The sequence below is a fragment of the Hemibagrus wyckioides genome, linkage group LG17, assembly GCF_019097595.1.
Source record: "Hemibagrus wyckioides isolate EC202008001 linkage group LG17, SWU_Hwy_1.0, whole genome shotgun sequence".
Classification (NCBI taxonomy): domain Eukaryota; kingdom Metazoa; phylum Chordata; class Actinopteri; order Siluriformes; family Bagridae; genus Hemibagrus; species Hemibagrus wyckioides.
The window spans coordinates 1,433,346-1,460,235 of NC_080726.1; the positions used below are offsets into that span (position 1 = coordinate 1,433,346).

Here is a 26,890-nt window from a genome sequence, read left to right on the forward strand (position 1 = left end):
TTGTGCTCCATTTGTTCAGGGCTGTGTGAAAACGTATTGTTCTCAGTCCACTGAACATTTTGGTTTGTAGATACAAAATGTGAAGGATGTGTACATTACTTCAGTTATCTGTCTCTGACCAGAAAAACAACTCCGATGGCTTGTCCATGTGGTCATGTGATCTCACAGTGAGGTCAGGAGTGTTAACATAGAGCCGCTGTAGCATTAGCAGCTATGCTGTAATAGTATTGTGACAGTAAGATGGTGTGTCATGGTGTGAAGATGTGGTCTGATAACTGAAGTGTCTGTGAAAACGCACTAAACATTCATACAACATGACAACAGGAGTGTGTTCCTGCACACTTAGCGTTATTCACTCATGTTTTTTATTGCCCTGATAGATATTTGGTGTACAAGAATCAAGAAACATCAAAATGGAGATTTCATTCACTGGCATATTGTCAGGATGGAGAGAGAGTTTGTTTGGTTGATTAATGGATGGATGGACTGAATTGTTTGATTAGATAGATTGATCGAGAGAGTTGATGGATGGACTGCTCGGGAGAGAACTGGATGGATAGTGGAGGGAGGGAGAGATAGAGAGAGAGAGAGAGAGAGATGGATTGATGGATGGCTAGATAGATGGATGGATAGATAGATAGATAGATAGATAGATAGATAGATAGATAGATAGATAGATAGATGGATAGATAGATAGATAGATGGATAGATGGATAGATAGATGGATAGATAGATGGATAGATAGATGGATAGATGGATAGATAGATAGATAGATGGATAGATAGATAGATAGATATTTGTGGGCCTTTTTAGCTCTTGGTGCTTGGACCCCATAATCGCTTCTTGCAAAGTAAACACTGTACTGTTTATTATATATATCTTTACTTTACTCACTTACTCATTATAATATATATATATATTTTTTATAAGTTATTTTTATTTAGTATTTCTGCAACATTCTTAAGCACTAAAATGTCTTCTTTTCCCCACTAGTCTTCTGTCTGGTGTTTCTTTGGTGTAAATGTTTTAATGTGGCGTTTTTATCTCTGTAAATAACACACTGCATTACACGTGTCTGGGGCTGCTTGTGTAATTCTCTTCCAGGGTTTTGGAGCAGGACTGTATAAATTTTCTTTAATAATATTTTTTATTATTACTTTAAAAGCCTGTCTTTGAAGAGAGAAATGCACCCGAGTGGCTCTTTTTTTTTCCTCTTTTCAGAACGCTGAGAGATTTTCCTGATACACAAAAGCCATTTGTTCTTTTCACCTTAATGTTCTCCACATTCTGAGAACATCCATCCATTTAGAAGGACTATGAATTACGGTTGCCAGGCAACGGGACGGAGAGATTGTAGTTGCGGTGGAGAATGGAAGAGCGAGCTGATGGAATTAATTTTTTGCTCAGCATTCGCCTGTTGGAGCTGCACAATGCATGGACTCCCTTTGCTTTGTTTCTGACTTCCTTTATGTGCTTTATGACTCTAATTTAATTAACTGTGTTTTATTTAACATACAACATGAAAAGACTTTTATTTTATCAGAAAACTCATTTAAAACAATTGAATTAGATAGACAGGCGTGTATTAGAATTAGAGAAAGATGGGCGCGTCTTAGAATTGGACAGATTGGCGTGTCCTTGAATTGGACAGACGGGTGTGTCTGAATTAGACAGACGGGTGTGTCTGAATTAGACAGACGGGCGTGTCTGAATTAGACAGACGGGCGTGTCTGAATTAGACAGATGGGTGTGTCTGAATCGGACTGACGGGCATGTCTTTGAATTGGACAGATGGGTGTGTCTTTGAATTAGACAGACTTCCTATCTGTCTGTCTGTCTGCCTCTCTCTCTCTCTCTTTCCTCTCTCTCTCTCTCTCTCTCTCTCTCTCTCACTCACTCACTCACTCCCTCTTTTCTCTCTCTCTCTCTCTCTCTCTCTCTCAGTCACAGTTTCACACACAGAGGAAACAGAAAGTCAGTCTTTATCTCTGGAGTCTCTGTGGTTTAGAGCTGTAATCACGGCACAGCTACAGTTTTTACCTAAAACACAACCATCACAATAGAAAATGCTGATTGTTTTTTCTTCACTGGGCTCACTGAGTTTGTGGACGATGGAAAGAGGAATAAAATCCTCCGGTGCTGTTTACCTGTGATGTAAATGTATATAGAGCGTGACTGCAGGTTTGGCACGTGAAACACGCTCTGGTTACGCGGCTTATCGCTGAGCCAAGCTTTTATAACCCTCCGCAAAAACAATCGGCGCCAGCACTTAAGCTATTTATACCACTTTAATGGAAACAGAAGGATGTGAGAGCAGCCCTGAAATGACACTCGCATTATTCTCCTTCTTTTAAAATGTCATTGGATAAAGAGCATGGAGGAAAAAACACTCTCTCTCTCTCTCTCTCTCTCTCTCTCTTTCTCTTTCATTCTCTTGCTCACTTGTTCTTTCTCTCCTTTTCTCCCTCTTGTTCTCTTACTCTCTCTCTTGTTCTCTCTCTTTCTCTCTCACTCTTTTATTCTCTCGCTCACTTGTTCTGTCTCTCTTTATCTCTCTCTCTCTCTCTCTCTCTCTCTCTCTCTCTGTAATTATGATTTGTCTCAGTGATTTAGAGGAATTGGATATGAAATGGAAATGACCTACGGGTGCTACGGGTCAGTACCGTTGTGGGGGTGGGTGTTTATTGGGGTTGGGGGGGTATTGGGTGTTTTAGGGGGAATTTTATTTATTAAAATATTTAAAAGTGCAGAAAAGGCAGCCTTTAGGGCAGTTGTGCCTGACCTCATCACATGACCTCTATTCACTCAATTCAGATTTTATGCTGTGTGCAGCAGAGATTAATGTTGTGCTCCAATGATAAATACCATCAAAGCCTCGCTCTGACACACACACACACACACACACACACAGTTCAGTGTTCAAACATTCTGTATCATGCATCTAGATTTTCTTTTTTTAATTAAATAACTTAATAATAATAATAATAATAATAATAATAATAATAATAATAATAATAATAATAATAATAATAATTAAAAATAAGGAGAATGTTTGTGTTTTAATGTAAAATATTTTAGATGAAAATCCAGAAAATGTTCAGTATTTTTTTTCATCAATCTATTTATTTTTTCTTAATTAATTTCATCAAATCATTTCCAGGAATATGGATGTAATAAATGAGGATATGAAGCTAGTGGGTGTAAGTGTTGAGGATGCAGAAGATAGGGATAGGTGGAGAGAGAAGATTCGCTGTGGAGACCCCTGAAGGGAAAAGCCCAAAGAAGTTACTGATGAAATTCTTGTGTATCAGTCAGAGGTGAAGCTGGAACTTCAGCTAGAACAGAGGAATTTACATGTATTTATGGTTTCTCAGGAACATGACAGATATGTAACTGTTTTTTCACAAATTAATCAATAATAAATAGTAAAGAAAATATTTTGATTTTATCACTGAATGTCGTGGAGTAAAAATGTATTAATTAATTAATTTATTTACAAAATTCTGTTCTCCTGGTAATTAAATTGTATCTTATAAACCATGGGGGATACTAACTTTTGCCCTACTGCTTAAAAAGAAAAAAAAATTTAAGGCAGATTTGGAAATTCTGACCGCAGTTAGTCACCAAAGACCGAATGTCTCTCCGCCTCGGAGAGTAACTCATTTCTCCAGAACATTTTTCATTTTTCCGCTTCTCATTTTGAAATATACTGCTAATGTTTACGGTGAAGTCATGAAACCCATCTGCATGTTAACTTTCACAGCCTTTACCGAAAACCGTTCCTGACGCTCCACTCGGAACGCTCTTACTGTCCGTGAAGTTCGCTTAAAAATTTTTTTTTTTTACTAAAAACGAAAGTACGGTTTTCAGTGAGCAGCGTCATATGAATCACTCATCAACTTTAACACACTGCTTACGTGTTTATTTATTCAGTCTTTCTTTTACTGAGAAGAAGCTGTTACATTCTTACCTCGTTTTAAAAAAGTATTCAATTTTATTTATAAAAATTTATTTTATTGGCTTCATCTGGAATGGAATACAGATTTTCAGAGATATTTATAAAGATATATTTTTTTAAATAAAAAAAAAACAAAGAGGGAAACAAAAATAATTTTAAAAAAATACGTTTTTAAGAAGAAATAAAATTTTATTTTTAAAATAATATATAAAATATATTATTTTTATTTTATTTTCAAATATAAACAGGGAGAAAACAAAAAAATTGAAGAGAAAATAAGTAATAAATTAATTATTGTTTATTATTATACTTTTTTCTTTTTTCTTTTATTTCTACATTTTAGTGATTGACACTTGCACAATTGAGTTTCTTTTTATGTGTGTGTGTGTGTGTGTGTGTGTGTTGGATTGTGACCATCATTTCCTCTGAAATTATTAGAGAAACGTAAAAATCGGGCTGTTACTTTAATTTCCACAGAGTCATCTGAATCATTTACTGAATCTGAATCATCTTTTACATTTTTTTTCTTTTTTTTCTAGCTCGTTTTCTTCTGATTTTTTTTTGGGGGGGGGTCTGAATCTGATGAGGTGTAACACACTTTCACACACACACACACACACACATTCTGTGGTTTCAGATGACTGACCGTTTAGTTATGAATGTTTTAAGTGAAGTGAGTTCTGTAAGATTAGACGGTGTGTGTGTGTGCGTGTGTGTGTCACCTGTCCAGCCCCACCTGTCAGGGGCATTGTGGCAAAACAATAGCAGGTGTGTGTGTGTGTGTGTGTGTGTGTTGGGCTGGGTGGGCGGCTGGGTAAGTTTCAGCTCACCTGCTGCTGTAGGTGGTGTCAGGTAACGCCCCACAAAGGAAGTGATTTTCCCTCAAGACACACTGTAAGCAAGATGACTCCTACTCCTACAGGTCAAAGGTACAGGTGAGGGTTTGAACCCTGTTTGTGTCTTTTCCTCCTGCAGATGCAGCAGATGGTGAACTCGGACTCACGATACGGCGGTCGTCCTCATGGGGATGCTCTCAGACCCAGAGTGCCGTCAGGAATGGTTCCTCAAGGTCAGCTGACTCCTGTCAACCAATCACAGCTCAGTACTCAGCTGGGCATGAGTGGGAATGCCGGAAATAATGGGAACAGCGGTGCTCACGGGTCACCTTCTCCTCCAGAGAGCAAGTCAGCCACACCCTCTCCTTCCAGCTCTGTCCATGAGGACGATGCGGATGAAGCTCTGAAGGTTGAAATCACACACACAAGCACACACTCACGTGAACCTACACACTCGCACTCACGTGAGCCTGCACACTCACACGCACGTGAGCCTTCACACTCACATGAGCCTGCACACTCACACGCACGTGAGCCTTCACACTCACGTGAGCCTTCACACTCACGTGAGCCTTCACACTCACGTGAGCCTTCACACTCACACTCACGTGAGCCTTCACACTCACATGAGCCTTCACACTCACGTGAGCCTTCACACTCACATGAGCCTGCACACTCACACGCACGTGAGCCTTCACACTCACATGAGCCTTCACACTCACATGAGCCTTCACACTCACACTCACGTGAGCCTTCACACTCACGTGAGCCTTCACACTCACGTGAGCCTTCACACTCACATGAGCCTTCACACTCACACTCATGTGAGCCTTCACACTCACATGAGCCTTCACACTCACACTCACGTGAGCCTTCACACTCACATGAGCCTTCACACTCACGTGAGCCTTCACACTCACACGCACGTGAGCCTTCACACTCACACGCACGTGAGCCTTCACACTCACACGCACGTGAGCCTTCACACGCACGTGAGCCTTCACACGCACGTGAGCCTTCACACTCACACGCACGTGAGCCTTCACACTCACACGCACGTGAGCCTTCACACGCACGTGAGCCTTCACACGCACGTGAGCCTACACACTCACACGCACGTGAGCCTACACACTCACACGCACGTGAGCCTACACACTCACACGCACGTGAGCCTTCACACTCACACGCACGTGAGCCTTCACACTCACACGCACGTGAGCCTTCACACTCACATTCAATTTTTTTTTCATTTTCTTCAGAGTGGAGCAGAGAAGAGAGCAGCTACAGATGTGGCAAAAAAACCCAAAACTCCCAAGAAGAAGAAGAAGAAAGACCCGAATGAGCCTCAGAAACCTGTCTCAGCATACGCCCTGTTCTTCAGAGACACGCAGGCTGCCATTAAGGGCCAGAACCCCAACGCCACCTTTGGAGAAGTGTCCAAGATCGTGGCCTCCATGTGGGACGGGCTGGGGGAGGAGCAGAAACAGGTTCTCCAATCAGCATTCTTTATCCTTTATTATACACACTGTTACTTCCTGAAGATGTTCTTTACAGGGTTTACTAATGGGACCAACCTAAAACCCCTATATATAGTGATTACTGATACAGAGTGTCCTTAACTCTAATGAACCTCTAATCCCTCACTACTGATGCTTTAAACCTTAACCCCTTAAATTCTATTCCCTAATCTCTATTGCCTAATGCTTATCCTATAATTTCTCTCCCATAATCTGTTTTCTCTAATATGTCAATGTAAATCCCTTTCGCTTATCCCTTAATCCTTTAACCCTAAAGCCTGACTCCTAATCTTCATCCCATAATTCCTAACTGCTGTCCTCCATTCCCCCCCAAAACACCTAATCTGTAACCTTATAATGCCTTATAACTGTTCCCTATTCCCTATCCACTAATCCCACACTCCTAATCCCTGTCCACTAATCCCTCACTCCTAATCCCAATCCACTAATCTCTCACTCCTAATCCCAATCCACTAAAATCTAACCCCTAATCTCTATCCCCTAACTTCTAATACATAACCCTAACCCCTAAACAGCTCCTAACAGGTGCCATGATGAGGAGATCATAGATCTTATTCACTTCACCTGGCACTGCTCACAATGTTATACCTGAAAGGTGTATGTACATGCCAAAAGTTTTGGGACATCTGCCTTTACCTCCACATGAATGTAATATGGAGTTGTCCCGCCCCTTTACAGCTATAACAGCTTCAACTCTTCTGGGAAGGTTTTCCACAAGGTTTAGGAGTGTGTTTATGGGAATTTTTGACCATTCCTCCAGAAGGACATTTGTGAGGTCAGGCACTGATGTTGGACGAGAAGGTCTGGCTCACAGTCTCCACTCTAATTCATCCCAAAGGTGTTCTATGGGGTTGAGGTCAGGACTCTGTGCAGGCCAGTCAAGTTCCTCCACACCAAACTCACTCATCCATGTCTTTATGGACCTTGCTTTGGTCACTGGTATACAGTCATGTTGGAAGAGGAAGGGGTCATCCCCAAACTGTTCCCACAAAGAGCATGAAATTGTCCAAAATGTCTTGGTATGAAGCTGAAGCATTAAGAGTTCCTTTCACTGGAACTAAGGGGCCGAGCCCAACTCGTGTGATTTGGAGGGGTGTCCCAATACATTTGGCAATATAGTGTAGATAATGATGAAAGGACATGCATGGCCATCATGAAAAGCTCTTCTGGATTCAGTTCAGATTAATCCATTGTTAGGATTGTTTTTGATATTTTTTTTAGCTGTCAGCATGTTTAACGTGCAAGTTGTGCAATAGCAGTGTATTGGGACAGCCCCTGCTTGTTAAAAAAAAAAAGAGAAACAGTAAAATATAATGACACCTTTTCACCATGGAGGTGAAAAAAAAGCAACAACAACAAAAACCTAAAGAGGAGAAAGGTTAATGCTCTCAGTGTGTGTTCTGTTGTGGTCTGGTCTGAATTTTGCACGAAAAGGAAACACACTGATGTTATATAAGTTTCGTTTCAGGTGTGTGCGTGTGTAAGAGCAGGAATAATGAACGGTATTTTCAGATTTGCTCATGGCAGTGAGTTATTACACCGATATAATCGTCACGCCTTCAAATCTGTGTGTGTGTGTGTGTGTTTATGACGGGATGTTTATCTAACAAAAAGAACAGAGCGTCTCTGCTCTGTGTGTGTGTGTGTGTGTCTGATGATGGAACCAATAAACACTCTGATGTACTGATGTGCAAATAATCTCTCTCTCTCTCTCACACACACACACACACACACACTAATAATAATAGTAGTGTTTAAAGTGCTCCTGAAATGTTTCAGAGCTTGTTATAAACAACAGAACAATACATCTATATATACTATACCAAAAAAATAGTTTTGAAGATGAGATCTAGTGCTGATTTGGTTCCTGGTGTGTTCTGTGTGTGTGTGTGTGTGTGTGTGTGTTCATCGCAGGTGTATAAGAAGAAGACAGAGACTGCAAAGAAGGAGTATCTGAAACAGCTGGCTGCTTACAGAGCCACGCTGGTCTCCCAGGTATCTGCTGAAAGAGCTTTTTCTTCAGTTTTTACCCCAGATGTTCTTCAGCAGTAGGTTCTAGATGTTGGTATGTTCTCAGGATATTACCATGGGGTTCTGGGAATAATGCTTAATAACGTTCCTACAGAGTTACAGCGAGCCGGGCGAGGTGAAGGTCTCCCAGACGTCTCAGATGCTCGGTCCTAAGCCTTCATCATTTCAGTCACATCCAGGGCTCTACATGGCTCCTCCATACCCCCAGCAGCCACATCTGCCCCCCATGCAGCCCGGACTGAACCGCGGCGGCACCTCTCGCCCTGGTGCTAACATTAGCATGGGCAACATGGCGGCTACGACTCCACCTCCTCTGCAGATCAGCCCTCCGCTACACCAGCACATCAGCCTGCAGCAGCAGATGGGCAGCCATGCCATGCCACTGCACTCACCGTCTATGGCCCAGGTGAACACACACATACACTTAAACACGCACACACACACACAGACATACACATACATACACACACACACACACAAATATACACAAACACACAGACATACACATACATACACACACACACACACACACACAAATATACACATACACAAATATACACACACACACCTAAACACACACACACACATACATGTACACATACACAAACACAGACATACACATACATACACACACACACACACACACACATACACCTAAACACACACATACATATACACATACACAAACACGTATGGGTGTTTGTGTGTGTGTGTGTCATATTAATAAATCACTTACAGCATCCACAGACTAGATATTATTTTATATGTGTATTTATATGATCCAGTAGTACCAGAGCGAGGTGTGTGTGTGTGTGTATGTGTGTGTGTATCAGAGTTAGACGAGATGTGTGTGTGTATGTGTGTGTGTGTATCAGAGTTATATGAGGTGTGTGTGTGTGTGTATCAGAGTTAGACGAGATGTGTGTGTGTATGTGTGTGTGTATGTGTGTGTGTATCAGAGTTATATGAGGTGTGTGTGTGTGTGTATCAGAGTTATATGAGGTGTGTGTGTGTGTATCAGAGTTATATGAGGTGTGTGTGTGTGTATCAGAGTTAGACGAGATGTGTGTGTGTGTGTATGTGTGTGTGTATCAGAGTTATATGAGGTGTGTGTGTGTGTGTATCAGAGTTATATGAGGTGTGTGTGTGTGTATCAGAGTTGGACGAGATGTGTGTGTGTATGTGTGTGTATCAGAGTTAGACGAGATGTGTGTGTATGTGTGTGTGTATCAGAGTTATATGAGGTGTGTGTGTGTGTGTATCAGAGTTAGACGAGATGTGTGTGTGTGTGTGTGTATGTGTGTGTGTATCAGAGTTATATGAGGTGTGGGTGTGTGTGTGTATCAGAGTTAGACGAGATGTGTGTGTGTGTGTGTGTATCAGAGTTATATGAGGTGTGTGTGTGTGTGTGTATCAGAGTTAGACGAGATGTGTGTGTGTGTGTATGTGTGTGTATCAGAGTTATATGAGGTGTGTGTGTGTGTGTGTGTATCAGAGTTAGACGAGATGTGTGTGTATGTGTGTGTGTATCAGAGTTATATGAGGTGTGTGTGTGTGTGTATCAGAGTTAGACGAGATGTGTGTGTGTGTGTGTGTATGTGTGTGTGTATCAGAGTTATATGAGGTGTGTGTGTGTGTGTGTATCAGAGTTAGACGAGATGTGTGTGTGTGTGTGTGTGTGTGTGTATCAGAGTTATATGAGGTGTGTGTGTGTGTGTGTATCAGAGTTAGACGAGATGTGTGTGTGTGTGTATGTGTGTGTATCAGAGTTATATGAGGTGTGTGTGTGTGTGTGTGTATCAGAGTTATATGAGGTGTGTGTGTGTGTGTGTGTATCAGAGTTAGACGAGATGTGTGTATGTATGTGTGTGTATGTGTGTGTATCAGAGTTATATGAGGTGTGTGTGTGTGTGTATATCAGAGTTAGACGAGATGTGTGTGTATGTGTGTGTATCAGAGTTATATGAGGTGTGTGTGTGTGTGTATATCAGAGTTAGACGAGATGTGTGTGTGTGTGTGTGTATGTGTGTGTATCAGAGTTATATGAGGTGTGTGTGTGTGTGTGTATCAGAGTTAGACGAGATGTGTGTGTGTGTGTGTGTGTATGTGTGTGTATCAGAGTTATATGAGGTGTGTGTGTATGTGTGTATCAGAGTTAGACGAGATGTGTGTGTATGTGTGTGTATCAGAGTTATATGAGGTGTGTGTGTGTGTGTGTATCAGAGTTAGACGAGATGTGTGTGTGTGTATGTGTGTGTGTATCAGAGTTATATGAGGTGTGTGTGTGTGTGTATCAGAGTTAGACGAGATGTGTGTGTGTGTGTGTGTGTGTGTGTGTATGTGTGTGTGTATCAGAGTTATATGAGGTGTGTGTGTGTGTGTGTGTATCAGAGTTATATGAGGTGTGTATGTGTGTGTGTATCAGAGTTAGACGAGGTGTGTGTGTGTGTATCAGAGTTAGACGAGATGTGTGTGTGTGTATGTGTGTGTGTATCAGAGTTATATGAGGTGTGTATGTGTGTGTATCAGAGTTAGACGAGATGTGTGTGTGTATGTGTGTGTATGTGTGTGTGTATCAGAGTTATATGAGGTGTGTGTGTGTGTGTATCAGAGTTATATGAGGTGTGTGTGTGTGTGTGTATCAGAGTTAGACGAGATGTGTGTGTGTATGTGTGTGTATGTGTGTGTGTATCAGAGTTATATGAGGTGTGTGTGTGTATGTGTGTGTGTATCAGAGTTATATGAGGTGTGTGTGTGTATGTGTGTGTGTATCAGAGTTAGACGAGATGTGTGTGTGTATGTGTGTGTGTATCAGAGTTATATGAGGTGTGTATGTGTGTGTGTATCAGAGTTAGACGAGGTGTGTGTGTGTGTATCAGAGTTAGACGAGATGTGTGTGTGTATGTGTGTGTATCAGAGTTATATGAGGTGTGTGTGTGTGTGTATCAGAGTTAGACGAGATGTGTGTGTGTATGTGTGTGTGTATGTGTGTGTATCAGAGTTATATGAGGTGTGTGTGTGTGTGTATCAGAGTTAGACGAGATGTGTGTGTGTATGTGTGTGTGTATCAGAGTTAGATGAGATGTGTGTGTGTGTGTATCAGAGTTAGATGAGATGTGTGTGTGTGTATCAGAGTTATATGAGGTGTGTGTGTATGTGTGTGTATCAGAGTTAGACGAGATGTGTGTGTGTGTGTGTGTATGTGTGTGTATCAGAGTTAGATGAGGTGTGTGTGTGTGTGTATGTGTGTGTATCAGAGTTAGATGAGATGTGTGTGTGTGTATCAGAGTTATATGAGGTGTGTGTGTGTGTATCAGAGTTAGACGAGATGTGTGTGTGTGTGTGTGTGTGTGTATCAGAGTTATATGAGGTGTGTGTGTGTGTGTATCAGAGTTATATGAGGTGTATGTGTGTGTATCAGAGTTATATGAGGTGTGTGTGTATCAGAGTTAGACGAGATGTGTGTGTGTGTGTGTGTGTGTATCAGAGTTATATGAGGTGTGTGTGTGTGTATCAGAGTTAGATGAGGTGTGTGTGTGTGTGTATCAGAGTTAGACGAGATGTGTGTGTGTGTGTGTATGTGTGTGTGTATCAGAGTTATATGAGGTGTGTGTGTGTGTATCAGAGTTAGATGAGATGTGTGTGTGTGTATCAGAGTTAGATGAGATGTGTGTGTGTGTATCAGAGTTATATGAGGTGTATGTGTGTGTATCAGAGTTAGATGAGATGTGTGTGTGTGTATCAGAGTTAGACGAGATGTGTGTGTGTGTGTGTGTGTGTATGTGTGTGTATCAGAGTTAGATGAGATGTGTGTGTGTGTATCAGAGTTAGACGAGATGTGTGTGTGTGTGTGTGTGTATCAGAGTTAGACGAGATGTGTGTGTGTGTGTGTGTGTGTGTGTGTGTATGTGTGTGTATCAGAGTTAGATGAGATGTGTGTGTGTGTATCAGAGTTAGACGAGATGTGTGTGTGTGTGTGTATGTGTGTGTATCAGAGTTATATGAGGTGTGTGTGTGTGTATCAGAGTTAGACGAGATGTGTGTGTGTGTGTATCAGAGTTATATGAGGTGTGTGTGTGTGTGTATCAGAGTTATATGAGGTGTGTGTGTGTGTATCAGAGTTAGACGAGATGTGTGTGTGTGTGTGTGTGTATGTGTGTGTGTATCAGAGTTAGACGAGGTGTGTGTGTGTGTGTGTGTGTATGTGTGTGTGTATCAGAGTTAGACGAGGTGTGTGTGTGTCAGAGTTAGACGAGGTGTACGTGTGTGTGTGTGTATGTGTGTGTGTATCAGAGTTAGATGAGGTGTGTGTGTGGTGTGTGTGTGTGTGTATCAGAGTTAGACGAGGTGTGTGTGTGTGTGTGTGTGTATCAGAGTTAGACGAGGTGTGTGTGTATCGGAGTTTAGTCGAGGTGTGTGTGTGTGTGTATCAGAGTTAGACGAGGTGTGTGTGTGTGTATCAGAGTTAGACGAGGTGTGTGTGTGTGTATCAGAGTTAGACGAGGTGTGTGTGTGTGTATCAGAGTTAGACGAGGTGTGTGTGTGTGTATCAGAGTTAGACGAGGTGTGTGTGTGTGTATCAGAGTTAGACGAGGTGTGTGTGTATATGTGTGTGTATCAGAGTTAGACGAGGTGTGTGTATGTGTGTGTGTGTGTGTATGTGTGTGTGTATCATAGTTAGACGAGGTGTGTGTGTGTGTATGTGTGTGTGTATCAGAGTTAGACGAGGTGTACGTGTGTGTGTGTGTGTATGTGTGTGTGTATCAGAGTTAGATGAGGTGTGTGTGTGGTGTGTGTGTGTGTGTATCAGAGTTAGACGAGGTGTGTGTGTGTGTGTGTGTGTGTGTATCAGAGTTAGACGAGGTGTGTGTGTATCGGAGTTTAGTCGAGGTGTGTGTGTGTGTGTGTATCAGAGTTAGACGAGGTGTGTGTGTGTGTATCAGAGTTAGACGAGGTGTGTGTGTGTGTGTATCAGAGTTAGACGAGGTGTGTGTGTGTGTATCAGAGTTAGACGAGGTGTGTGTGTGTGTATCAGAGTTAGACGAGGTGTGTGTGTGTGTATCAGAGTTAGACGAGGTGTGTGTGTGTGTATCAGAGTTAGACGAGGTGTGTGTGTGTGTATCAGAGTTAGACGAGGTGTGTGTGTGTGTATCAGAGTTAGACGAGGTGTGTGTGTGTGTATCAGAGTTAGACGAGGTGTGTGTATGTGTGTGTGTATCAGAGTTAGACGAGGTGTGTGTGTGTGTATGTGTGAGTGTATCACAGTTAGACGAGGTGTGTGTGTTTTATCTGAATCTCAGTAATGTTCTGGGAGGCGCTACGAGCAGCTGCTCCTCCATGTCATATCTCTCATTTATTCCTGACCAGAGCAGAACTTATTAATACACACTAATGTATGTGCACAGATTTCCATTAAACACACACACACACACGCACTGTAATTTGAAAATGGAGAGAAATAACACAGTATGGAGATAGATGAGGGTGTCAGTATTAGGAGCATGAAAAAAACGACAGAAAATACATTCTCTCTCTCTCTCTCTCTCTCTCTCACCACACACACACACACACACACACACACTCTCACCACACACACACACATAGATAAAGATTACAGTTTGTAGATGAACTTTAATAGATTTAAATGAACAATACAGACTTTACATACAAAATTTTAGATCCATCCAAAAGATACACACACATACACGCACACAGACACACTGACATAAACACACACACACTCCTCTTGAATATGATCTCATGTGTCTTTGGTGTAATCTCAGCAGTGTGTAGATGTTTATTATTTATATATTTATATAACAGTCAGAGGCTCAGAGCAGGTCCTGTAGTGCTGTAGTCGGAGTGCTGTAAAGTGTTCTGTTTGTTCTGGGACATGTTTTCAGGGTGTGTGTGTGTGTAAATGAAAGGCATGCTGGGAAATATCTCCACACATGTACACACATTTCCAGTTTGAAACAGTTCCCATGAAAGAAAGAAAGAAAACACAGTAAAACCTTCTGATTTGAATATGAAAGCCTATTGAACGTTTACTGTGCTCCGTCTCTCATCTGCGCGATTCGAAGAAACATTTAAAACAGAAACTACTCCATTGTTTGTTTTTTTTTACTCCATCCATTTTTTCAGCAGGAAATTGATCTTATCATTTAAACTGAGAAAAATAATAATACTTTTATCTGAATTACAAAATTTTGATTGTAGTCGTTGACTGTGGCGATATTTCAGAGATGTGTAAGAAAGATAAAATTGGATTTTTCTGTATCGTGTGTGTGTGTGTGTGTTAAGCCCTTAATAGCAGCACAGCTTTAAATCTGAACTCCAGCAATAATCCACCTTTTAATTTTTGCATATTTGTGGAGCGCTAACAAAAAAAAAAAAAAAAACGACGGCGGTTCACAACTTTTTTTTAGCGGTGAAAGAGGACGGGAAGGAGAGATCGGGGTGGAGGGTGAAGTGACACAAAAGGGCAGATGGAGTCTTTGTGTCCGAGCGAGGGAGAAGAATTCGAGGAACAGTGCATGAATAGGTAGAATCTCTGGAGGGGGGAGGGGGAGAAAGAGGGGGGGAATTGCAGCCACCTGCTGTCATGCTCTTTCAGGCAGATTCTCTTGTGTACTAGCGAGATTAGCTTCCCTTTCTCACACACACACACACACACACACACACTCTCTCTCCTCAGGAACAGAGAGAAAAGTCTCCACATTTGAATATCTGCTTCATACTTCCTTTCCCATCATGCACTTGGGCACTGATGGACTGCTTTTGTAAGTTTACTTGTTCGTTTCGAAATGCAAGGAACAACAGATACCTAAAAATTCACACACACACACACACAGATAACAATTTACAGATTAATGAGGTCAGTGTACAGATTAACTTTAAATAAAGTTTCTACATCCATCCTAGAGAACATAGCTTCACTTTATACACACACACACACACAGACATACACATACACACAAATACACACACACACTTACACACAAAGGTACACACACACAGAACAAACGTCACACAGCTATGAGTATAACTGTAAAAGTACAGTGTGTAATGTAAATGTTTTTTTTGGATCTGTATTAATCCCATGCAGATCCCATGTTTGACAGTGAACTGAGTGAGCTTGTTGATTTTGAGTTGTTGTGGTGTTCAGTAGACATGCTACTACAGCAGGTGACAAGTGAAGGGTCACTGTCGCTATGGTGATGATAACATTTACAGATTAGCATTACTGTAGTAGAAAGCAATATTAATATTAGCATGACTTATACAACAAAGCTAATCATTTATTTATGGTGTATGTGTGTGCATGTGTGTTTAATCCTGTTCCTCTTTCACAGGGTTTTCCTCTCCAGGCTGAGTATCAGAGTCTGATCAGTGTGTCATCTCCCTCAATGGATTATCGCTCTGGCTGCAGGACTGGACCGTCTCAGGGGCTCGACTGGACCACTGACTACTGCACCAACAGGTCAAACATCACACACACACACACACATATATAAATGTGTATATATATATATATATATATATATATATATATATATATATATATATATATATATATATATATATATATATATATGTATTAGGGCTGGGCAAGTTAACACGTTATTATCGCGTTAACTCATTAATTAATTAACGCCGACAGTTATTTTATTGCACGTTAACGCAGTTTTTATTATTTTGTAAATTATTTTAAAAGTCTGTTACTCACTGGCTCTGAATACACATACAGACAAACCACGGGTGACGGGAGGGGTGGGATCTTGATCCGTATTGGCTTGGGATAAACGTCATCACACGTCTCAACCAATGAGAGCATTTGTGAAGACCGTAAGACTGCTGCGGCGCTCACAAGAACCGGAGAAGAAATAGAACCAGCGGATTAACAAAGACTGAGAAAGGCACTGAACTTTTACATGGACATTTTCATTATAGATAGATAGATAGATAGATAGATAGATAGATAGATAGATAGATAGATAGATAGATAGATAGATAGATGTGTAGGCAGATAGATAGATAGATAGATAGATAGATAGATAGATAGATAGATAGATAGATAGATAGATAGATAGATAGGTGGGTAGGTAGATAGATAGATAGATAGATAGATAGATAGATAGATAGATAGATAGATAGATAGATAGATAGATAGATAGGTGGGTAGGTGGGTAGATAGGTAGGTGGGTAGATAGGTAGGTTTAGGCAGATTGATAGGTGGGTAATCAGATAGATAGATAGGTGGGTAGGCAGATAGATAGATAGATAGGTGGGTAGGCAGATAGATAGATAGATAGATAGATAGATAGATAGATAGATAGATAGATAGATAGATAGATAGATAGATAGATAGATAGATAGATAGATAGGTAGGTGGGTAGGCAGATAGATAGATAGATAGATAGATAGATAGATAGATAGATAGATAGATAGGCAGATAGGCAGATAGGCTACCTGTTCAATTTTGCGTATAACAGTGCGATTAATCATGATTAAAAAATGTAATCGTTGCCCAGCCCTAATATATATATACACTATATTGCCAAAAGTATTCGCTCACCCATCCAAATAATCAGAATCAGGTGTTCCAATCACTTCCATGGCCACAGGTGTATAAAATCAAGCACCTAGGCATGCAGACTGTTTTTACAAACATTTGTGAAAGAATGGGTCGCTCTCAGGAGCTCAGTGAATTCCAGCGTGGAACTGTGATAGGATGCCACCTGTGCAACAAATCCAGTCGTGAAATTTCCTCGCTCCTAAATATTCCACAGTCAACTGTCAGCTGTATTATAAGAACGTGGAAGTGTTTGGGAACGACAGCAACTCAGCCACGAAGTGGTAGGCCACGTAAACTGACGGAGCGGGGTCAGCGGATGCTGAGGCGCATAGTGCGAAGAGGTCGCCAACTTTCTGCAGAGTCAATCGCTACAGACCTCCAAACTTCATGTGGCCTTCAGATGAGCTCAAGAACAGTGCGCAGAGAGCTTCATGGAATGGGTTTCCATGGCCGAGCAGCTGCATCCAAGCCATACATCACCAAGTGCAATGCAAAGCGTCGGATGCAGTGGTGTAAAGCACGCCGCCACTGGACTCTAGAGCAGTGGAGACGCGTTCTCTGGAGTGACGAATCGCGCTTCTCCATCTGGCAATCTGATGGACGAGTCTGGGTTTGGCGGTTGCCAGGAGAATGGTACTTGTCTGACTGCATTGTGCCAAGTGTAAAGTTTGGTGGAGGGGGGATTATGGTGTGGGGTTGTTTTTCAGGAGCTGGGCTTGGCCCCTTAGTTCCAGTGAAAGGAACTCTGAATGCTTCAGCATACCAAGACATTTTGGACAATTCCATGCTTCCAACTTTGTGGGAACAGTTTGGAGCTAGCCCCTTCCTCTTCCAACATGACTGTGCACCAGTGCACAAAGCAAGGTCCATAAAGACATGGATGACAGAGTCTGGTGTGGATGAACTTGACTGGCCTGCACAGAGTCCTGACCTCAACCCGATAGATAGGACCTCACAAATGCGCTTCTGGAAGAATGGTCAAAAATTCCCATAAACACACTCCTAAACCTTGTGGACAGCCTTCACAGAAGAGTTGAAGCTGTTATAGCTGCGAAGGGTGGACCGACGTCATATTGAACCCTATGGATTAGGAATGGGATGTCACTTAAGTTCATATGTGAGTCAAGGCAGGTGAGCGAATACTTTTGGCAATATAGTGTATATATATATATATAAATATATACACACATATATCCACATTGGCTTTTGGGTGAAATTTATGGAAAATGTAAAAGGTTCACGCTACAGTGATATTATGTCATGAAAGTAGGGCATTTAAGTAGAAGCTGCAATGGTGATTTCCTCATCTCAAACAATTTATTGAAACAAAATCCAACAACAGTGGTGGGTATACCACAACAAAAAATCTCAATGTCTCAATAATTTGTCATGTGCCCTTGACCATCAATTACAGCTTGACCACGACGTCTCATGCTGTTCACGAGTCGACTTATTGTCTGCTGAAGCATGGCATTCTACTCTTCTTGAAGGGCGGCCCTCAGGTCATTGAGGTTGTGGGGTACAGGGTTACGAGCCTCTAGACGGCGACTCGGCTGATCCCATAGGTTTTCTATGGGATTCAGGTCTGGAGAAAGTGCAGGTCACTCCATTTGAGGTACACCAGCCTCCAGCAGCCGTTCCCTAATGATGCAATCTCGATGAGCTGGAGCATTGTCGTTCATGAAGATGAAATTAGGCCTGTGTTGTTCATGCAGGGGCACAATGACTGGATTAATGATGTTATTCAGGTAGTATTGGCTTGTCACTGTACCATTCATAAGATGTAGGGCAGTTCTGTATTGAGTAGACACACCTGCCCAGACTGTAACACCACCACAACAGTGGCTGATGCATAGCGCTCTCCTTGACGTCTCCAACATCGTTGGCCGCCATCATTTCTGCTCAACGTGAATCGACTTTCATCAGAGAACAGCACTGAGGCCCACTGGTCCCTTGTCCAGCGTAAATGCTCCCTGGCCTGGTGGTGTGGTCAGGTACCCGTTGTCTAGCATGCAGACCATGCTGATGTAAACCGTTTCGAATGGTCTGACGTGACTTGGGTTCCTCTCACCTCCCTTAAATGTGCCTGGAGTTGAGTGGCATTCATCATCCGGTTCTGCAGGGCACTGTTCACAATGAAGCGGTCATCAACGTGGGATGTGGCCAAAGGACATCCACTTCTATGCCTTTCTGTGACTCTTCCAGTCTCTCTGTATCTCTGTCGCAACCTGCTGATGACACTCTGTGACACTAAGCTCAATGGCCACTTCCCTCTGAGAACATCCTGTTTGAAGCCTCGTGATGGCGAGGTACTGTTGATCAATTGTTAGGTGTGGTCTTGGTCTTGTGCATTCGAAAGTGTAGAGAAGGTCAAATTAAGTTCACTTGTAAATGTTATAGTGCATTTTAGGTGCATCCTGAAATTTCACCCGAAAGCCCAATATCCTAAACTTTTTTGAGTAGTGTGTATGTATATATATATATATATATATACACAGTATCTCAGTATCTCACAAAAGTGAGTACACCCCTGACATTTTTGTAAATATTTTATTATATCTTTTCATGTGACAACACTGAAGAAATGCCCCTCTGCTCCAATGTACAGTAGTGAGTGTCCAGCCTGTATAACAGTGCTGGACATTTGCTGTCCCCTCAAAATAACTCAACACACAGCCATTAATGTCTAAACCGTTGGCAACAAAGGTGACTACACCCCTAAGTGGAAATGTCCAAATTGCGCCCAAAGTGTCAATATTTTGTGTGGCCACCATTATTTTCATGGAGTTCACCAGAGCTTCACAGGTTGCCACTGGAGTCCTCTTACACTCCTCCATGATGACATCACAGAGCTGGTGGATGTTAGAGACCTTGTGCTCCCCCACCTTCCGTTTAAAGATACACCACAGATACTCAATAAGGTTTAGGTCTGGAGACATGCTTGGCCAGTCCATCACCTTTACCCTCAGCTTCTTTAGCAAGGCAGTGGTGGTCTTGGAGGTGTGTTTGGGGTCGTTATCATGTTGGAATACTGCCCTGCGGCCCAGTCTCTGAAGGGAGGGGATCGTGCTCTGCTTCAGTATGTCGCAGTACATGTTGGCATTCATGGTTCCCTCAATGAACTGTAGCTCCCCAGTGCCGGCGGCACTCATGCAGGCCCAGACCATGACACACCCACCACCATGCTTGACTGTAGGCAAGACACACTTGTCTTTGTACTCCTCACCTGGTTGCCGCCACACACGCTTGACACCATCTGAACCAGATAAGTTTATCCTGGTCTCATTGGACCACAGGACATGGTTCCAGTATTCCATGTCCTTAGTCTGCTTGTCTGAAGCAAACTGTATGTGAGCTTTCTTGTGCATCATCTTTAGTAGAGGCTTCCTTCTGGGACGACAGCCATGCAGACCAATTTGATGCAGTGTGTGGTGTATGGTCTGAGCACTGACCGGCTGACCCCCCACCCCTTCAACCTCTGCAGCAATGCTGGCAGCACTCATACGTCTATTTCCCAAAGACGACCTCCGGATACGACACTGAGCACGTACACTCAACTTCTTTGGTGGACCATGGTGAGGCCTGTTCTGAGTGGAACCTGTCCTGTAAAACTGCTGTATGGTCTTGCCCACAGTGCTGCAGCTCAGTTTCAGGGTCTTGGCAATCTTCTTATAGCCTAGGCCATCTTTATGTAGAGCAACAAATCTTTTTTTCAGATCCTCAGAGAGTTCTTTGCCATGAGGTGCCATGTTGAACTTCCAGTGACCAGTATGAGAGAGTGTGAGAGCGATAACACCAAATTTAACACACCTGTTCCCCATTCACACCTGAGACCTTGTAACACTAACGAGTCACATGACACCGGGGAGGGGAAATGGCTAATTGGGCCCAATTTGGACATTTCCACTTAGGGGTGTAGTCACTTTTGTTGCCAACGGTTTAGACATTAATGGCTGTGTGTTGAGTTATTTTGAGGGGACAGCAAATTTACACTGTTATACAGGCTGGACACTCACTACTGTACATTGGAGCAGAGGGTCATTTCTTCAGTGTTGTCATATAAAAAGATATAATAAAATATTTACAAAAATGTCAGGGGTGTACTCACACACACATATATATACAGGGGTTGGACAATGAAACTGAAACACTGGCCAATTTAGTGTTGGAGGTTTCATGGCTAAATTTGACCAGCCTGGTCTTCACTGATTGCACATTCCACCAGTAAGAGCAGAGTGTGAAGGATTAATAAGCAGAGTAATAGCACAGTTTTGCTTAAAATATTGCAATGCACACAACATTATGGGAGACATATCAGAGTGCACGTCTCACTGGCGCATCTGTGACTAAGACAGCAAGTCTTTGTGATGTATCAAGAGCCAGGGTAATGTCAGCATACCACCAAGAAGGACGAATCACATCCAACAGGAGTAACTGTGGACGCAAGAGGAAGCTGTCTGAAAGGGATGTCCGGGTGCTAACCCAGATTGTATCCAAAAAACATAAAACCACAGCTGCCCAACTCACTGCAGAATTAAATGTGCACCTCAACTCTCCTGTTTCCACCAAAACTGTCCGTCGGGAGCTCCACAGGGTCAATGTACATGGCCGGGCTGCTATAGCCAAACCTTTGGTCACTCGTGCCAATGCCAAACGTCGGTTTCAATGGTGCCAGCAGCGAAAATCTTGTTCTGTGGACAATGTGAAACATGTATTGTTCTCTGATGAGTCCACCTTCACTGTCTTTCCCACATCTGGGAGAGTTACGGTGTGGAGAAGCCCCAAAGAAGTGTACCACCCAGACTGTTGCATGCCCAGAGTGAAGCATGGGGGTGGATCAGTGATGGTTTGGGCTGCAATATCATGGCATTCCCTAGGCCCAATACTTGTGCTAGATGGGCGCGTCACTGCCAAGGACTACCGAACCATTCTGGAGGACCATGTGCACCCAATGGTTCAAACATTGTATCCTGAAGGCGGTGCCATGTATCAGGATGATAATGCACCAATACACACAGCAAGACTGGTGACAGAGTGGTTTGATGAACATGAAAGTGAAGTTGAACATCTCCCATGGCCTGCACAGTCACCAGATCTAAATATTATTGAGCCACTTTGGGGTGTTTTGGAGGAGCGAGTCAGGAAACGTTTTCCTCCACCAGCATTACGTAGTGACCTGGCCGCTATTCTGCAAGAAGAATAGCTCAAAGTCCCTCTGGCCACTGTGCAGGACTTGTATCTGTCATTCCCATGACGAATTGATGCTGTATTGGCCGCAAAAGGAGGCCCTACACCATACTAATGAATTATTGTAGTCTAAAACCCCATTTCATTGTCCAACCCCTGTGTATATATATATATATATATATATATATATATATATATATATATATATATATATATATATATATATATATATATATATATAAAAGGAGAGAGAGAGAGAGTTGAGTAAATAGCAACAGATAGAGGGATGAGTGGAGAGATGAATACAGATAAACAGATAGATGAAGATGTAATGAAGTATTTTATTTAGATTCTCTTTTCTTGATCATGTAATTATGTTCAGAATAAAATGTGTGTGACTCATCTGTACATCTGTGTGTGTGTGTGTGTTCATGTTCCACAGTGCTCTGCAGAGGGACAAAGCTCTGTATCTGACCTGATTGAGACCCGCCTGAGAACTCCTTCAGGAACCAAGAGGAAGTTTACACTCCTCATACAGACAGATATACACCTCCTGTCCACTCACATACACACATTACATATACACACACACACACACACACACATTACACACACAGATCAGTATGTGTGTGCACGAGTGTTGCTCTTTCCTCATCACTCGCTCTGTAACAGAACTGTCTTGTTCTGGGTTCTTTTGGGACTAATAGGATGTAAAATTGTAGGATCAAAGTCACTTTAATTCCAGAGGCGGGGTTTAAATAAAGACCCTGTTGGGTTTAGTCCTTAATGAAGTGACAAGAGTTTAAACTGTGAGTCTGTCAGTCATAAAGCACTTACTGCTCCGTCACGAAAAAGAAAAAAATCAGAGAGGGACACACAAGCCATGTGATTATTATTATTATCATTATTATTATTATTATTCCCATGAAAACGATGAAAAGATCTTTATCTCTAAATAATCAAATCAAATAAATTAAATAATGAATTTTAATCTGAGAGCTGTAGATCAGCCGAACCGACGTTTCACACCACCTAGACTAGAAGTGTATGGCTATAGGGTTAGCTGCTTAGCTAATGGAGAAATGTTATTAGAACGTTCTGGAAGGTTACACAAATCATAAATGAAACTGAGCCAATAAAAACGCAAGAAGAGCAGGCTCAGCAAGGCCAGAGTATAATCCAGAGACACGTCTGATGAACACAAAGCAAGGGTTCGAGGCATTTAATCTGCAATAACAAGGCTAGGATGCTAAAACAGGAAATGGCAGTGACTTCACAATGAGAATCCGTGAAGGCTTCAGTACTCAAAAATTCCATTCAGTTCATTTCTATAGTGCTTTTAACAAATGGACATTCTCTTAAAGCAGCTTTACTGAAGTATAGAAACATCAAAAAAAGGTGAACCAGGGAGAGGTTGAGTGGAGGAGATCGTTCTAGAGCTCTGTGTCTTTGTTACAGCAACGTTTGTGTGAAGGTTGTAGGAACGTTTCTAAACGTTGCACAAATATATTGTCACTTTAAGAACGGTTCTTGGTTCTGTTGAGTCAGAGTTGTTAGGAAAGATGTGATCTTTAGTCCAACCGAGCTTTATTCACAATATGGAACAGTTGTGTGTAATAATCATAATCATAATAATAATAATAATAATAATAATAATAATAATAATAATAATAATAATAATGGCTTATGTGAACATACTTGGAGAGGAAAAAGAAACCAAAACTGCTAAACTGTTTTTTATTATTTTAAAATAATACAATAATGCATAAGAGAATATGTGGATGCCTCTTTCATCTCTGTCTCTCTCTCTCTCTCTCTCTCTCTCTCTCTGTCTCTGTAAAGCTCTTTTAGTCCCCTGCCTTAGAACCCGAGCTCTGTTGTGCTTATAGAGTGATTTACTTCATGGCTCATGGCTGTGAACTGTGTAGTGGCTTCTTTTAGCCCTGATCTTGATTCATGCTGTAAATAGGATCTGTGTGATTATTTACTCTGAGTTTACCAACTCCATCTTTTAGTTCCAGAAATTGTTTATAAGCAAAAAAAAAACTTCAAAAGTCCAGAGACACTGAGCATTGTTTATTATTTCATCATGACAGCTGTACAGTCTAACATATCCTGCTGGGGGCGCCAGAGAGTAAACAGGTTCTACAGTTGTTCCCTTTTGTGTTAACCCTTAAAGAACCCTGAAAAAGCGTTAATCATGTTAATCATGTTAATCATACAGAGGACCTTTGGATGCCAAGGAACTGTTTTTTCTGTAAGGTCATTTTCTTCAGAAAATATACATACTAAAATGACTAAACAGAAACTTTGTGGTTACATCTAGAACCTTAATGGTTTTTTGGTTTGTCCTTGTAGGGAAAGCTTAATGGTTCTGCAAAGAGTGATTCTTTTTATAGATCCACACTAGCCAAACAAAAGCTTTTTTTTTGTTTTGTTTTGTTTTTTAAGGAACCATGCACCATGGACCTGCTCCACTCGGTGCTAAAGAGAACATCTAGCACTAGCGTTAATGTTGCTCCAGTTCTCTCTTTTTGAGGATTCTTCTTAAAAGCTTTATGTAGAAAAATCTAGAACTGTTAACATAAATGGACTCAACAAACTTTCACTAGAAACCTTGTGTATTGTTTAATCTACAAAGCTTTGTGGTTTCTTAGATGGTCCAAGCTAAACTTCTATCTTTCTAATCCTGCTTTTGAAAGGAAAAAAATTAGAACTGTTAGAACCACACCCAAGAATGCTCGAGAGCCCTTTTCCCTCACAGCTAAACCACATTTCTACTCAAAAGGTTAAACCTCGAAGCTTTATTTAATCCCTCTAGGGGAACTCTTACTGGTTCTAGGTAGAACCCTAGAAGCTTGTGTTCTCCTTTAGAACCCCTGTGTAAAGCCGAGAACTGTGAATGAACCAAAGAACCTCTCTGCGGAATCATTTTTTCTTCTTTATAACTGAACTGGAAAACGTTCTATGTCGACTTTCTCACCTCCAGTGATATCGTTATTGAGAGTGTTGCCATAGTTATGTAAATATAAATATATAAACAATCCACTCTTCACTATTGTTTTTTGTGATTGTTGTCACGGTTACGTGTACAGTGTTGAAACAAAGCTAGTGAATTCATTCGGCCGGTTGGTTGGAAATTGAATGCTGTTGCTAGGCAACTACTGAAATAGGGATGCTAAGCGTACAACCGGCTAACGACTGAGGCTAATGATTAGCATGTAGGTGTCGAGTTGTGAAACTAGCAACAGCAGAAACGAGGCGGGGCCTTCCAGATGTTTCGGGATGTTACTGGTTAAAGATGCAAATTACACAATAATTACACATAACTACAGTGAACTTCCTCCAGCCAATCAGATACAAGTATTTTCTGCAGCTGTGGTTGAATACATGCTGCGTTACAATTCTCTAATTTTAATAAAAAATACATTTTAATTGGATTTATTTGTTATTTAAAATTTTTTTTACGTTATTGGTTCTTTAATTAAAATTTAATTTAATTAAAATTAATAAATTAATTTCTTTAAGTTAATTTTTTATTATTATTTAAAAAAAATAAAAAATAATAATAATAATGCGCAGCTTCTCTGGACTTTTGTAACTTAATAAAAGACATTATTTTATTGCCATAATTTTTCTGGATTTTTTTTTCTTTTCTTTTTCCTATAACGACGTTGATGCCATCAGCTGGTAAAAATCTTGCTAAAATGAAATGAAGTTTATTTTTTATCAGCTGAAATTGTTTTGTATGCTGCGGTTCTGCTGTATGAATGTGAATGTTGTTGGCGCGGGTGTTAATTGGAGGCAGATCGGCGTTTAACCCCGGCATATGGCCGATCGTCTCCTCCTCCTCCTCCTCTACACTGTGTCTCCAGCAGAACTTTCTCCGCCTCTCATTTGCGCCTATTTATGAGGAAACAATAAAGCTGTAGGTGTTTTTAAGTCATTATGTTAGAATAAGGGTTTTTTGTTCATTTGTTTTGACAGAATTGATCCACACAACAATGTGAATAATTCTTTATTTAGTTTTTATTGTGTTTGAAGAATAAAAGCAGATCTGCAGATTTTGTGCAGCAGTCCATCACCGTGTTCTGGTTTTTTCTTCCTGCTTTCACACAGTTTCTTAAGCTGGTGGTGGTGTTGTTTTGTTTTGTTTTGTTTGGCTTCATCAATCTTCTTTTTAGAAAAGTGCTGGGGCAGAAAACAAACTGAACTTAACATATACACCAAAACACAGCTGAATTACCATTAGCCACGCCCACAAAACTACATAAAAGGCTAAAGGGAACACTTATAGGGTGCCATTAGTTTTGTCTAACTCTAAAGGCTTGACCTTTTTGTTTTAGTTTGTTCATTAAGATATTGTTTGAAGTTCACACTGTCATAATAAAAGTCCCTCAGCACATTTCTAATTTCAATTTAATTGTATTGTGCTTTTAACACTGGACATTGTCTCAAAGCAGATTTACAGAAGAAAGTGAAGTTATGATTTATCTCTAATATTTATCCCTAATGAGAAGCCTGGGGTGACGGTGGTGAGGAAAAACTCCCTGAGATGATCTGAGGAAGAAACCTTGAGAGAACCAGGCTCAGAAGGGAACCTCATCCTCATCTGGGGGACACTGGACAGGAAATAATGTAAATGTAAATAATGTCCTTTCTACAGCAGCAACCAAGATCTCCTGAGGAACTGATCTTGTTTTAAACAGACTTGTGAAGAATCTCAACCGAAGCCAAGGGTGCCAATACTTTCATCTTAACG

General features: G+C 41.3%; 1 protein-coding gene across 3 annotated transcripts in view; it reads left to right on the forward strand.

Annotated features, from left to right (window-relative positions):
- Window positions 1-26,209, forward strand: part of tox (thymocyte selection-associated high mobility group box) — a 66,610-nt gene extending 40,401 nt beyond the window's left edge. For all 3 annotated transcript variants that reach the window (XM_058413880.1, XM_058413881.1, XM_058413883.1), the window contains exons 6-11: window positions 4,934-5,203; window positions 6,054-6,281; window positions 8,247-8,327; window positions 8,458-8,769; window positions 15,719-15,846; window positions 22,571-26,209. In XM_058413880.1, coding sequence (XP_058269863.1) covers window positions 4,934-5,203; window positions 6,054-6,281; window positions 8,247-8,327; window positions 8,458-8,769; window positions 15,719-15,846; window positions 22,571-22,607 — 1,056 coding nt within the window. In that variant the 3' untranslated portion in view covers window positions 22,608-26,209. The remainder of the gene's footprint in view (window positions 1-4,933; window positions 5,204-6,053; window positions 6,282-8,246; window positions 8,328-8,457; window positions 8,770-15,718; window positions 15,847-22,570) is intronic.
- The last annotated feature ends 681 nt before the right edge of the window (window positions 26,210-26,890 follow it).